The sequence below is a fragment of the Lithobates pipiens genome, unplaced genomic scaffold (assembly GCF_037356315.1).
Source record: "Lithobates pipiens isolate NorthernLeopardFrog02 unplaced genomic scaffold, aLitPip1_a1.2 Scaffold_30, whole genome shotgun sequence".
Taxonomy (NCBI): Eukaryota; Metazoa; Chordata; class Amphibia; order Anura; family Ranidae; genus Lithobates; species Lithobates pipiens.
Window position 1 is genome coordinate 37,890,482 of NW_027507791.1, and position 15,454 is coordinate 37,905,935.

At 41.5% G+C, this 15,454-nt stretch overlaps 1 protein-coding gene across 2 annotated transcripts in view; it reads right to left on the reverse strand.

The window, feature by feature from the left end:
* NR1I3 (nuclear receptor subfamily 1 group I member 3) overlaps positions 1–15,454 on the reverse strand; it is a 58,412-nt gene that overhangs the window by 36,779 nt on the left and 6,179 nt on the right. Inside the window, exon 1 of one of the 2 annotated variants that reach the window (XM_077464028.1) lies at positions 8,242–8,354. The exons of the other annotated variant lie outside the window; for it this stretch is intronic. Within the exon in view, the coding sequence (XP_077320154.1) occupies positions 8,242–8,267 (26 nt within the window). The 5' untranslated portion in view covers positions 8,268–8,354. Of the gene's footprint in view, positions 1–8,241; positions 8,355–15,454 lie in introns of those variants that run through there. 2 annotated transcript variants of the gene reach the window in all.

The following is a 15,454-nucleotide window of genomic DNA, read 5'->3' on the forward strand; positions in this document are numbered from 1 at the left end:
ATTGTTATTATATTATTGTTTTATGTACTTATTATTTTTATTATCATCATCATCATCATTCTTGTATTATTATTTTATGTTTTTTATATTATTATTAGTCTTAACAATAATAATAATAATTATAATGTGTACACATGGCCAAAACATTTTATTTAGCTTTTTGACAGAACAGAAAGGGTTAAAAACTCCTTATTTAATTTATTTATATAATTATTATTTTACCATTATTGTTATTATATTACTGTTTTATGTACTTAGAATTATTATCATTGTTACCATTCTTATATTATTATGTAATGTATTTAGATTAATATTATTTTTATTAATATTAATAATAATAATAATATGCACACATGGGCAAAATATTTTATTTAGCTTTTTGACAAAACAGAAAGGGTCAAAAACCCTTATTTTATGTATTTATATAATTATTATTATCATTATTATTGTTATTTTATTATTGTTTTATGTACTTATTATTCTTATCATGATCATCATTCTTGTATTATTATTTTATGCTTTTATATTATTATTATTCTTAACAATAATAATAATAATAATAATAATAATAATAATAATGTGCACACATGGCCAAAACATATTTATATAATTATTATTGTTATTGTTATTATATTATTGTTTTATGTACTTATAGTTATTATCATAATGTGTACACATGGGCAAAACATTTTATTTAGACTTTTGACAGAACAGAAAGGGTTAAAAACTCCTTATTTATTGTATTTATTCATATAATTATTATTATGATTATTATTGCTATTATATTACTGTTTTATGTACTTATAATTATTATCATAGTTGTCATTCTTATATTATTTAATGTATTTAGATGAATATTATTTTATTATTATTATTATTATTATTATTATTATCATTAATAATAATAATAATAATAATAATAATATGCACACATGGGCAAAATATTTTTGTTGACAAAACAGAAAGGGTTAAAAACCCTTATTTTATGTATTTATATAATTATTATTATCATCATTATTGTTGTTATATTATTGTTTTATGTACTTATTATTCTTATCATGATCATCATTCTTGTATTATTATTTTATGTTTTTATATTATTATTATTCTTAGCAATAATAATAATAATAATAATAATAATAATAATAATAATAATAATGTGCACACATGGCCAAAACATATTTATATAATTATTATTGTTATTGTTATTATATTATTGTTTTATGTACTTATAGTTATTATCATTATCATTCTTATATTATTACCATTGTTATCGTATTATTACTTTATGTATTTATATTACTACTGATCTAGTTGGGGATTGGTTGGTTTGCGATTTATGGGTCGCCCCCTTTAAATTGCAGGGAACACACAAATTTGCAATATTCATAGATGGTAAGCTGTTATTATACTCCAACGGTGATGTCTGTATACAGTATATTGTGTACTAAATTATGTGGTAATGTATTGTCAAATAATATTTTTTTCAGATGTCTACGTCGTTTTCTTGATGAAGCCCGATATGATCTGCGAAACGCGTTGGCACAAGTTACTTTACACTGTGAACATCAACTACATCTAGTTGCTCAACACCTGATTGTTGTTTTATCATGGTTGTATCTTTTAATGGGTAATTTGTTTGGTCACTGTGACCTGTGAGCTCTTTTATTATACATACTGTATGTAATAAAGTTTGTTTTTAAATTTAATTACACAGCCTGTAAAGTCCTGTATTGTCGTTAAGGGGTTTTTCCCTTTACTCTTCTCTATGTATTTATATAATTATTATTATTATTACTAATAATAATAATAATAATAATATGTACAAATGGCCAAAAATATTTATTTCCCTTTTAACAGAACAGGAAGGGTTAGAACCCCCTTTTTAACTACTATTATTATTATTTCGCTTTTGATAAAACAGGAAGGGTTAAAATCCTTGTCACTTTTTTATTTTTTTTTGCTGTCAACCTGCTGCAGGCAGGAGGAAGAATTTCCCCAGTCTCCCCCCTCCCCCCTACCATAAAAAATATATAATATAATATCATATAACAAAATAATATGAAAAAATATAATATAATATAATAAAAAATATATAATAATTATAAAATAAAAAATATAATATCATATCATATAATATAATGAAAAAATATAATATAATATCATATAATATAATATAATGAAAAAAAATGTAACATACTATCATATATAATACAATAAAATAAAATAAATGATATAATATAATAAAAATATGTAATATAATATAATATAATAAAAATATATATAATATAATATACTATAATATAATATAATGAAAAAATATAATATAATTTATTGACAGGTCCACTTTAAGTTTATAAACTGAAGGGGTTCTAACTCTATTTTAAAAAAATATACAATATAATATCATATAACAAAATAATATGAAAAAATATAATATAATATAATAAAAAAATATAATATATAATAATTATAAAATAAAAAATATAATATCATATTATATAATATAATGAAAAAATATAATATAATATCATATAATATAATATAATGAAAAAATGTAATATACTATCTTAAGTTTATAATCTGAAGGGGTTCTAACTCTATTTTAAAAATATATATAATATAATATCATATAACAAAATAATATGAAAAAATATAATATAATAAAAAAATAATATATAATAATTATAAAATAAAAAATATAATATCATATTATATAATATAATAAAAAAATATAATATAATATCATATAATATAATATAATGAAAATTGTTAATATACTATCATATATAATACAATAAAATAAATGATATAATATAATAAAAATATGTAATATAATATAATATAATATAATAAAAACATATATAATATAATATAATATAATAAAAACATATATAATATAATATAATATAATATAATGAAAAAATATAATTTATTGACAGGTCCACTTTAAGTTTATAAACTGAAGGGGTTCTAACTCTAATTTTAAGAGTAGTAGCCGGAGCTGAGAGCACCCTGAGGCCCATCAAGATGTATGATGGGAAGATCTCACTGATACACTATATTACCAAAAAGCAAGCAAGGTCCAAATAAGACATGGATGAGCGAGTTTGGGGTGGAGGAACTTGACCGACCTCAACCTGGTAGAAGACCTTTGGGATGAATTAGAGTGGAGACTACCAGCCAGGCCTTCTCGTCCAACATCAGTGGCTGACAAATGCAGTTCTGGAAGAATGGTTAAACATTCCCATAGACACACTCCTAAACCTTGTGGACGGCCTTCCCAGAAGAGTTGAAGCTGTTATAGCTGCAAAGGGCGGGCCAACTCAATACTGAACCCTACAGACTAAGGCTGGGATGCCATTAAAGTTCACGTGCGTGTAAAGGCAGGTGTCCCAATACTTTTGGTAATATAGTATGTTGTTGTTGTTCAGTTGTTTAGTCATGTCTGACTCTTAGTGACCTCTTGGACCATAGTGCTCCAGGCTTTTCTGTCCTCCCGGAGCTTGCTTAACTTCGTGTTCGTGGTGTCGATAAATGCTATCTATCCATCTTGTTTTCTGTTTCCTCCTCTTCTCCTTTTTCCTTCCACGTTTCCCAGCATCGGGGTCTTTTCCGAAGAGTCCTCTCGTCGCATTAGGTGGCCAAAGTATCTGAGTTTCAGCTTCAAGATCTGTCCTTCCAGTGAATATTCAGGGTCGGTTTCCTTCAGGATTGACCTTCTTGCAGTCTAACGGGACTTTCAAGAGTTTTCTCCAACACCATGGTTGAAGACCATCAAGTCTTTGGCGTTGAAGCCTTCCTTATGGTCCAACTTTCACCTCCATAGGTTACTACTGGGAAAACCATAGCTTTGCCATAGCAGAGACATCACCCTACCGAAAAAGTTCCGTAATAGATGGCACTTTGTCGGTAGGGTGACGTCCCTGCTTTTTATAATATAGTATATATTTATAGTATAGTATACTTTTTATAGTATATATGAAGGCAACTGATGGCTCGCCCACTAGATTCCACCTATAACCGAAACATCAATTTTAGGTGGACTGGTCTTCTACTGCCAGTTGAGAACTTCACGGCAAGACTCCTCACCATCCAGTATTTTGGTTGTGCCAGTTGAACCGAATGACGCGAACCTTGGCCTGATTAGAGGTGCGTGTCTGTAGAGCGGCGCGGTGGAGGCGGCTCGGGTATACACAGTCTGGTGCCTTTTCACGGATGCTGTTGACTGCCATCTGACCCACATCGTCCCTTAGACTCTTTGTTGACAAACCCGCAGCGGCGCGCCTGCCTGCCGGAGAGGAGCGCAAAAAAACAGGATCTTCTACATTCATGGACGGAGAGGTGCACCCCATGCTGCGTACCCGTTGTGTACACTTCTGCTGTCACTAGAACAACCGTTCACCATTCAGCTACTTCACTGAATTCCCATCAGGGACCCAACCTTTCCCCGAGGCCCTAAACATGGGTTCTACCTCTGACCTGTGCCGGAGGGTGGAGGATGTGCTAATGAATTGTCATAATAAGTGTTACTATAGTCAAAGGTCACCATTCCGTCGCACCACCGCCGTACACTATTATTGTTTTACCATATAGAGCGCTGACATATGCCGCAGTACTGAACATAGATCACTAAGTCATTTTTATATATAATATAATATAATTTTTTGTATTATAATATAATTATTTTAAATACTATTTTATAGCTCTGACATATACCGCAGTGCTGTACAGAGAACACTGAGCCAGTCACATCAGTCTCTGTACCCGAGGAGCTTACACTCTAATGTTCCCCAACAATCACACACTATTATTATTATACAATTATATAGCTCTGACATATACAGGGCTGGGCTGGGACAGAAATTTGGCCCTGGATTTCATCCAGAACGGCCCACTTACATTTTGAGTGTCCCATCAGCACTCCCTTACATCAGAGTGTCCCATCACCAGCCCCCTTACATCAGAGTGTCCCATCAGCACCCCTTACATCAGAGTGTCCCATCAGCACTCCCTTACATCAGAGTGTCCCATCACCAGCCCCCTTACATCAGAGTGTCCCATCACCAGCCCCCTTACATCAGAGTGTCCCATCACCAGCCCCCTTACATCAGAGTGTCCCATCAGCAGCCCCCTTACATCAGAGTGTCCCATCAGCACCCCTTACATCAGAGTGTCCCATCAGCACTCCCTTACATCAGAGTGTCCCATCACCAGCCCCCTTACATCAGAGTGTCCCATCAGCACCCCTTACATCAGAGTGTCCCATCACCAGCCCCCTTACATCAGAGTGTCCCATCAGCACCCTCTTACGTCAGAGTGTCCCATCAATGGCCCCCTTACATCAGAGTGTACCATCAGCAGTCCCCTTACATCAGAGTGTCCCATCACCAGCCCCCTTACATCAGTGTCCCATCAGCAGCCTCCTTACATCAGAGTGTCCCATCAGCAGCCCCCTTACATCAGAGTGTCCCATCAGCAGCCCCCTTACATCAGAGTGTCCCATCAGCAGCCCTCTTACATCAGAGTGTCCCATCAACAGCCCCCTTACATCAGAGTGTCCCACCAGCAGCCCCCTTACATCAGAGTGTCCCATCAGCAGCCCCCTTACATCAGAGTGTCCCATCAGCAGCCCCCTTACATCAGAGTGTCCCATCAGCAGCCCCCTTACATCAGAGTGTCCCATCAGCAGCCCCCTTACATCAGAGTGTCCCATCAGCAGCCTCCTTACATCAGAGTGTCCCATCAGCAGCCCCCTTACATCAGAGTGTCCCATCAGCAGCCCCCTTACATCAGAGTGTCCCATCAGCAGCCCCCTTACATCAGAGTGTCCCATCAGCAGCCCCCTTACATCAGAGTGTCCCATCAGCAGCCCCCTTACATCAGAGTGGCCCATCACCTTCCCCCGTTACATCAGAGTGGCCCACTGAGCCATCGGCCCACCGGGAAACTCCCGGTAGTCCGGATGGCCAGTACATGCCTGGATATATACCACAGTGCTGTACAGAGAACACTGAGCCAGTCACATCAATATTTGCACCAGAGGAGCTTCTCCACTAGGTTCTGCTGTTTTGCAAGGTGCTGTTGACTCACTCTGCTTTGCTCTCAGTTGGATCAAACATCAAGCCTGGGCCTGTCCTGCAAGCTTCTCCCCCAGCCACCATGCAGTGGGTGGAGGGAGATGAAGGCGGAGGCTCTCCAGAGGTACTGAGGCCTACTCCATGTGCTCAAGCTGCAATGGACCCTGGGCCTGTCCCTATGCAAGAGGAGTGGTGAACAGACTTCGCCGCATTGCTAAGGAGGAACAGAAACTTGCTGTCATGAAAGAAGATCTCAGGAAAAAGAAATCCCTGCACAGTAAGTCTGGAAATAGTAAGAGGAAAGTCTCCAAGCTGGAGTCTCTGGAAGAGGCATTGAAAAAGCAGGAGAAGTTGGTCGCCTCTCTGAAGGAGAACAGTGGTGTGTTCGGAGAAAAGTGTGAGAATGAGGACAGTTTCCAACAAATGAAGGAAAGTGCCTGTGCCAGTACCAGCCAGAGAGTGGATGCCAGAGCAATGGCGACAGCATGGATGGGGGGGTAAGGAAGTGGCTTCACATGGTGGCCCCAGTACTACCCCTGTCTCAGGGATCTGTCATGTCTGAATCAGTATCTGCCCCCCTTCCTCCCCAGCAGCCTGGGTCATCTCAGGAGAAGGTTGAGGGAAATGGCGGATTGCTGCAGGCCATTACAGAAATGGAATCTCCCTTGAGTGTCCCCGACTCATCAGATGAAGATCATGGGAATGCAGGAAGAGATGGCATGTATCCAGACAGAGAAGTTTCTGCTGGCTGTGAGGAGTCCCACATGGACACTAACACTGCAGAGCAGGAATGTCGCAGGAACATTGAAACTGCAGAGCAGGAGGGCCGCATTTATATAGCAGTGATTGCTGTATAAATAACAATGGTCCCAAAAATGTGTCAAAAATGTCAGATGTGTCCACCATAATGTCGCAGTCACAATAAAAATCGCTGATCGCCGCCATTACTAGTAAAAAAAAAAAAATTATTAATAAAAATGCCATAAAACTATCCCCTATTTTGTAAACGCTATAACTTTTGCGCAAACCAATCAATAATCGCTTATTGCGATTTTTTTTTACCAAAAATATGTAGAAGAATACGTATCGGCCTAAACTGAGGGAAAAAAATGTTTTTTTTATATATTTTTGGGGGATATTTATTATAACAAAAAGTGAAAAATAATGCGTTTTTTTCAAAATTGTCGCTCTATTTTTGTTTATAGCGCAAAAAATAAAAACCGCAGGGGTGATTGAATACCACCAAAAGAAAGCTCTATTTGTGGGAAAAAAAGGACGTCAATTTTGTTCGGGAGCCACGTCGCACGACCGCGCAATTGTCAGTTAAAGCGACGCAGTGCCGAATCGCAAAAAGTGGTCTGGTCTTTGACCAGCACAATGGTCCGGGGCTGAAAGTGGTTAAGAATGTTATTTTCCTGACAAGGAATGAGTCTTTACCCCGCCCCCGAGGATTTATGGGTCTGGTTGAGGAGGTTTGGTGAAACGTTGTGTCCCCTAAAAAAGATTGTGAATGATAGAGGAATCTGGATGGGTGGGTTGTCGGTGTCAATGACGTTGAGTGTGTGTGGGAATGCGGTCCAGCATTTGCCCTCCTCGGCCTTCATTGGTAGAGATAGAATTGCTGTCTTCTACCCTGGTCAACCTCAGTGCTTACAGAGAACACAGAGCAACTAGACCAGCCTTTCTCAACCTTTTCAACACAGAGGAACCCTTGAAATAGTTCTCCGGTCTCGAGGAACCCCTGCTAAAAATGAGAAATCTACAACTCGTGATACATTAGTGTGATGATCAGTGGGAAGAATGGTCCTTACACTTGTGGTCATTGGGAAGAATTACCTCCTTACAGATAGCTAAAAAGATCAATGGTGTCCGTGGGAACTTATCTGAGAGGAAGAAATTGCCCAATGCTGAAGGAACCCCTAGCAACCTCTGGAGGAACCCTAGGGTTCCACGGAATCCTGGTTGAGAATCACTGAACTTGAGGGAGAACAAACTCCATGCAGTCAGTACAGTTGAACCCATAACCCCAGTGCTACAAGGAAAGAGTGCTGGTCGATAATCATGCAGTATGCTGGATGTGATATCTGTGGAGATCACCAGGGAAGATGAAGTCACAGTGATCGGTTGGTAATATCTAGGCACGCGGCTGACGTCACCTTACCCTGCGGTGGCCCGGCCACCCAACATGCCATGTCCCAGTGACGGGTCCTGTCTGGGTGACAGAGGCCTCCTCCTCCTCCTCTTTCTGTCATTCCTGATTTCTTCAGAAGGGAATTTGAACTTTGCACACAGAAGAGGGTGCGAAGTGTGTGTGTGTGTGGGGGGGGGGGGGGGGGTGCAGATCACGTGACAAGGTCACTGTCAGTTATGCGACGGACAACGCAATAAAAAACTCCACTGAGCGTTACAGACATAACAGAAAATTGTCATGGAATGGATATCATTTTATTTCTGTTTTGTAACTAATAAATGGCTTCCGGGGCCCGCGCACATTTTTAAAATGCGTTATTGACACACAGTGATGTGCATTGCACTAGTGCAGCCCATTGAAATGAATGGGTTTCCAATGCACCAAGAAGGCTTCCTTTACACTTGCTTCAAAATGTGACATCGGACACATTTTTTTCTGAATGCCAATCAAAGCTCCTGTCATTAATAATAATGGTTACCTTACAGTCCTGGTCACACGGTGTGTTTGCTTTGTTTCCAAAATGATCCCCCATGTCACTTTCTTGGAGCTTCAAAGCATCTCCAAAGCCTCCATAGAAGTCTATGACAACGCTAGCTTACAGCACCTGCACCTTTTGAGAGGCTTTTGTGTAGCTTTAGCTTTGCTTTGTTTTGGAGGTATTGCAGGTATGAGATATCCCAGGATGCACTGGGAAACCAACAAGCAAACCAGAAAGAAGCCATCTGCACTTCTAGTTCATGTGTATATATATATTCTGGGAGTGTCTGGTGCAGATGTCACATCTGGTGTGGAGCAGCAGGAAGGTGAGCGGGGTCCGGAGCAGAGCAGAGCAACTAGCAGACGGCACACATAGGAACACTATAGCAGAAGGTGAGCAGGGACCGGAGAGAGAGGAATGAGTGGCAGAGGATCAGCAGAGCTGGGGGACCGGAGCAGGAGAAATTAGTACTGAGCTGGGGATCAACAGAACTGGGGGTTATTACTCAGTAGGGGATCAGAAGACTGGGGGCTACTACTGAGCAAAGGATCAGAAGAGCTGGGGGTTACTACAGAGCAAAGGATCAGCAGAGCTATGGGACCAGAGCAGGAGAAATGAGATGTGTCATGTAGTGTGCAGAGAGGGAGTAATATAGTGGGAGGTGAGCCGGGACCAGAGAGAGAAGAGGATCAGGAGAACTGGGGGTTTCTACTGAGTGGGGGATCAGCAGAGTTGCGGGTTACTACTGAGTGGGGGATCAGAAGAGCTGAGGGTTACTACTGAGCAGGGGATCAGCAGAACTGGGGGCTACTACTCAGTGAGGGATCAGCAGAACTGGGGGCTACTACTCAGTGAGGGATCAGCAGAGAGTGGGGGATCAGAAGAGCTGGAGGTTACTACTAAGCTGGGGATCAACAGAACTGGGGGTTACTACTCAGCGAGGGATCAGCAGAGAGTGGGGGATCAGAAGAGCTGGAGGTTACTACTGAGCTGGGGATCAACAGAACTGGGGGTTATTACTCAGTAGGGGATCAGAAGACTGGGGGCTACTACTGAGCAAAGGATCAGAAGAGCTGGGGGTTACTACAGAGCAAAGGATCAGCAGAGCTATGGGACCGGAGCAGGAGAAATGAGATGTGTCATGTAGTGTGCAGCGAGGGAGTAATATAGTGGGAGGTGAGCCGGGACCGGAGAGAGAAGAGGATCAGGAGAACTGGGGGTTTATACTGAGTGGGGGATCAGCAGAGTTGCGAGTTACTACTGAGTGGGGGATCAGAAGAGCTGAGGGTTACTACTGAGCAGGGGATCAGCAGAACTGGGGGCTACTACTCAGTGAGGGATCAGCATAGAGTGGGGGATCAGAAGAGCTGGAGGTTACTACTGAGCTGGGGATCAACAGAACTGGGGGTTATTACTCAGTAGGTGATCAGAAGACTGGGGGTTACTACTGAGCAAAGGATCAGAAGAGCTGGGGGTTACTACGGAGCAAAGGATCAGCAGAGCTGGTGGTTGCTACTGAGTGGGGGTTCAGCAGAGCTGGGGGTTACTACTGAGTTGGGGATCAGCAGAGCTGGCGGCTACTACTGAATGGGGGATCAGAAGAGCTGGGAGTTACTACTGAGTGGGGCACTATTCCTCCCATTCACACCAGTGATAGGGCACTATTTCTTCCATTGATACCAATGATGGGATACTATTTCTCCCTCTGACACCAATGATGGGGCACTATTCCTCCCATTCACACCAATGATAGGGCACTATTCTTTCCATTGATACCAATGACGGGATACTATTCCTCCCTCTGACACCAATGATGGGGCACTATTCCTTCCGTTTTTTTTACCAATGATAGGGCACTATTCCTCCCATTCACACCAATGATAGGGCACTATACCTACCATTGATACCAATGACGGGATACTATTCCTCCCTCTGACACCAATGATGGGACACTATTCCTTCAGTTGATACCAATGATGGGGTACTATTCCTTCAGTTGATACCAATGATGGGGTACTATTCCTTCAGTTGATACCAATGATGGGGTACTATTCCTCTCAGTGATACCAATGATGGGGTACTATTGTTTCCGTTGATACCAATGATGGGGCACTATTCTGCCCACTGACACCAATGATGGGGCACTATTCCCCCCCACTGACATTAATGATGGGGCACTATTCCTCCCACTGACACCAATGATGGGGCTCCATTCCTCCCATTGACACCAATGATGGGGAACTATTCCTGTGCAGGAAAGCTTGTTCTTTTGAAAAACAACAGACTCACTGGCTGGATCACCAGGTGAAAACACAGAAAATAATGCCTGAAAAGGAAACTAATGCAGTCATCACATCTAAGAATTTTCCTTCAATGATCTGAGTAAACACCTAGGCAAGGAAAAGACTACTGTCTGTGGGTGGCCCCGGGCCTCACATACATTGGGCACTAGGGAATTAGACTTTTTTTTTTCCAGAGTATGTCTGTTCCAGTTTACAGTTATTGAGCACACTATTTCTGCGTCATGATGGGCACCCCGAGCAACAGCATGGATATCCCTGCCGATGGTATCATAGGGCTGTGTGTTTCTCAGGAAGTGGGAACGTCGGTTGAGGTGACACCCTCCCGGAACAATTCTGACAATTATCTAACGTGTCCTCACAAGAAACCCGGGTGTGGTGGGATCTTCAACGTCTCAGACAATGTATTATACCATCCCCAGGGGCTGAGGGTGATAAAAAAAAAAAAAGATACAAAGTATGATATCCTCTGAACAATTTGTTACAGAATAGAACAAGCTCATATTTGATACAAATGGTGTAACTGATTGTTTCATATGAAGAACGAATGTTGCCGGATCTCCATTCACAAACTGATACTATTCCAGGGTCATTGATGACCACAGTCCATTGGAATGGTGCAGTGTGGTTCTCAATCAAAGACGGAAGTAGGATTTGTACCAGTTAGATAAGCCGTTATCAACCTTTTTACCCCTGAGGAACCCCTGAGGAACCCCTGAGGAAGCACTGAGGAACCCCTGAGGAACCCCTGAGGATGTCCTGAGGAACCCCCGAGGAAGCCCTGAGGAACCCCTGAGGAAGCCCTGAGAAAGCCCTGAGGAACCCCTAAAAAAAGTTCTGGTTCTAGGAAACCCCTACTAGAACCATCAGATGTCACTGGGGAAGTCCATTACGTTGGGTTTTTGCTAACTAAAGAAAAAAAAAAAAAGAGAGAAAATTTTGAAAAAAAAAACGTGTTTCTGTTAAAATTTTGCAAATAAATAATCTTTCTTCATAAATTTGCTACATTTCCTTAGTGAATATAACCCAAATCAATGTTTATTATTTAGTCTGTAGGAAAGTTATAGAGCCCACAAACTATGGTATATATTTAAAACAGCCGTTAGATCAGCCGTTCTCAACCTTTTTACCCCTGAGGAACCCCTGAGGAACCCCTAAAAAAAAGTTCTGGTTCTGGGAAACCCTTACTAGAACCAGTCCATCAGATGTCACCGGGGAAGTCCATTACGTTGGGTTTTTGGGGTTTTTGCTAACTAAAGAAAAAAAAAAAGAGAAAATGTAAAAAAAAAAATAAAAAGTGTTTCTGTTAAAATTTTGCTAAGAAATAATCTTTCTTCATAAATTTGCTAATTTCTTTAGTGAAAATAACCAAAATCAGTGTTTATTATTTAGTCTGCAGGAAAGTTATAGGCCGCGTACACACGCGCGGACTGTTCGCCCAACTTTGTCCGTCCAACAGTTTCGGCAAACAGTCCGCTCAAAATTAGCATGGACGGACATGGCCACACACGACGAATGAACAGTTTGCTGAAACCGTGCGCGATGACGTGAACGGCACGTACGACGGGACGAAAAATACGACGTCCTATACACTGCATTATAACTTTCGGCGTGTAAATCCTTTCTGAGCATGCGCGGAACTTAGTTTGTCGAACAAGCCTACACACGGGCGGACTGTTCGCTGAAACAAAGTTTCAGCGGACAGTTTTTCGGAATTTCCGAAAAACCTTGTTCAGCGGACTGTTCGCTGAAACTGTCCGCTGAAAGCCCACACACGAGCGGACTGTTTGCCGAAACACTGTTCAGCGGACAAAGTTGGGCGAACAGTCCCCGCGTGTGTACGCGGCCTAAGGGTTTCATGAAACCCTGGTTGAGAATAGCTGCTCTATGGGTTTCATGGAACCCTGGTTGAGAATAGCTGCTCTATGGGTTTCATGGAACCCTGGTTGAGAATAGCTGGTTTAAGGGTTCCATGGAACCCTGGCTGAGAATGGTTGCTCTAGAGGAACCTAAGGTTACATGGAAACCAGGTTGAGAGTAGCTGCTCTAGAGGAACCGAATGGCACCATCAGATGTAAGGAGAGTTAGCCACAGCTCAAGGAACCCCTGGCCAACCGTGGAGGAACCCTGGTGGAGAATGGCTGCTCTAGAGGAACCTAAGGGTTCGATTGAACCTTGGTTGAGAATGGCTGCTCTAGAGGAACCTAAGGGTTCAATTGAACCTTGGTTGAGAATGGCTGCTCTAGAAGAACCTAAGGGTCCCATGGAACACTGGTTGAGAATAGCTGGACTTTCTGGGGGTTTCCCGATTGTAGCCCAGGAGAATGGGTGGACATGTATCTGCAACTCCCAGTGTATGGTTGTCAAGCTCCACTGGAAACACTAGCAAAGATGTGGAGCTTCAATGGGGGCAAAATTCTCATCCTTACTCACCGACCTTTACATGTGTTTGTGGAAGAAGCTCTGTGGATTTTTCGGTGTTATATCCTCTTTAACAACCATGTCTACCAATATGATCTCTATATTGATCATTTCTTTTGACTTGGCAGGGACCACTAGAAATTCTGCAGGACCTTGAGGATTATGTAAATGATTATGAACTTAATTTGTAGATTACCCGCAATTGGGATGCTTTAGGTATTGACTTCCTTTGACACTTTGAGTGATGTCAAAGTCTGTCCATTTGACCAGTCTGTTAACGAGGATATAACACCGAAAAATCCACAGAGCTTCTTCCACAAACACATGTAAAGGTCGGTGAGTAAGGATGAGAATTTTTCCCCCATTGAAGCTCCACATCTTTGCAAGTGTTTGGGGTGGAGCTTGATAACCATACACTGGGAGTTACAGATAAATGTCCACCCACTCCCCTGGGCTACAATCGGAGAACCCCAGGAAGTCCATCTATTCCCAACCAGTATTCCATGAGACCCTTAGGTTCCTCTAGAGCAGCCATCATTCTCCACCAGGGTTCCTCCAAGGTCTAATGTTTCGTAAGTATTGCAGTATCTACTCCACCCTGCTGTTAGTTGTCATCCTGTCTACACAGTGAAGGCTGAGTAAGATGATTACCAATTCCATGGATTAAAAGAAGAAATTGGTAAACAGAATTTGCCTGTTTTGGATGCAAACCTGGTGGAAATTGTTTTTGTTGTATGCTAGATAGATAGATGCAGACAGTGTGCGACCACAGTTTGCTGAAGACAAGCAGACTAAGGAGATGGATTACTGGAACCATGTCCTGTGGTCTGATGAGACCAAGATAAACGTATTTGGTGTCAGATGGTGACAAGCGTGTGTGGGGGCAACCAGGTGAGGAGGACAAAGACAAGTGTGTCTTGTCTACAGTCAGGCATGGTGGTGGGAGTGTCATGGTCTGGGGGCTGGATGAGTGCTGTCGGCACTGGGGGGCTACAGATCATTGAGGGAACCATGAATGCCAACATGTACTGTGACATACTGAAGCAGAGCATGATCCCCTCCCTTCAGAGACTGGGCCGCAGGGCAGTATTCCAACATGATAACCACCCCAAACTCATCTCCAAGACCACCACTGCCTTGCTAAAGAAGCTGAGGGTAAAGGTGATGGACTGCCCAAGCATGTCTCCAGACCTAAACCCTATTGGGCATCTGTGGGACATCCTCAAATGGAAGGTGGAGGAGCGCAAGATCTCCAACATCCACCAGCTCTGTGATGTCATCATGGAGGAGGGGAAGAGGACTCCAGTGGTGACCTGTGAAGCTCTGGTGACCTTCATGCCCAAGAGGGTTAAGGCAGTGCTGGAAAATAATGATGGTCACACAAAATATTGTCACTTTGGGCCCAATTTGGACATTTTTACTTAGGGGTGTACTGACTTTTGCTGCCAGGGGTTTAGACATTAATGGCTGTGTGTTGAGTTATTTTGAGGGGACAGCAAATTTACACTGTTATACAAGCTGTACACTCACTACTTTACATTGTAGCAAAGGGTCATTTCTTCAGTGTTGTCACATGAAAAGATAGAAGAAAATATTTACAGAAATATCTCTACCCATCTATCTATATATCTAATTATCTATATTGATCTATCTATCTATCTATCTATCTATCTATCTATCTATCTATCTATCTATCTATCTATCTATCTATCTATCTATCTATCTATCTATCTCTCTATCTATCCTGTATGTCTTTATGGGTATTTTTATCTCTGTTTTGTTTCCAACTTGCCAATTACCCCCCCCCCCCCCCCCCCAATTCCAGAACATTCTAATTACTCTGACCAGCCAACCAGAGCCCGGCTTATCTGGCAGACACCAATCTGATTGGCCGTCCCCACCATTCCATGCAGCGCGGCGGTAATGAGAAGCAGATTTCCAGCCTCAGGTGACGCATAAAACCAATTTGCTCTCGGCTGGGTTC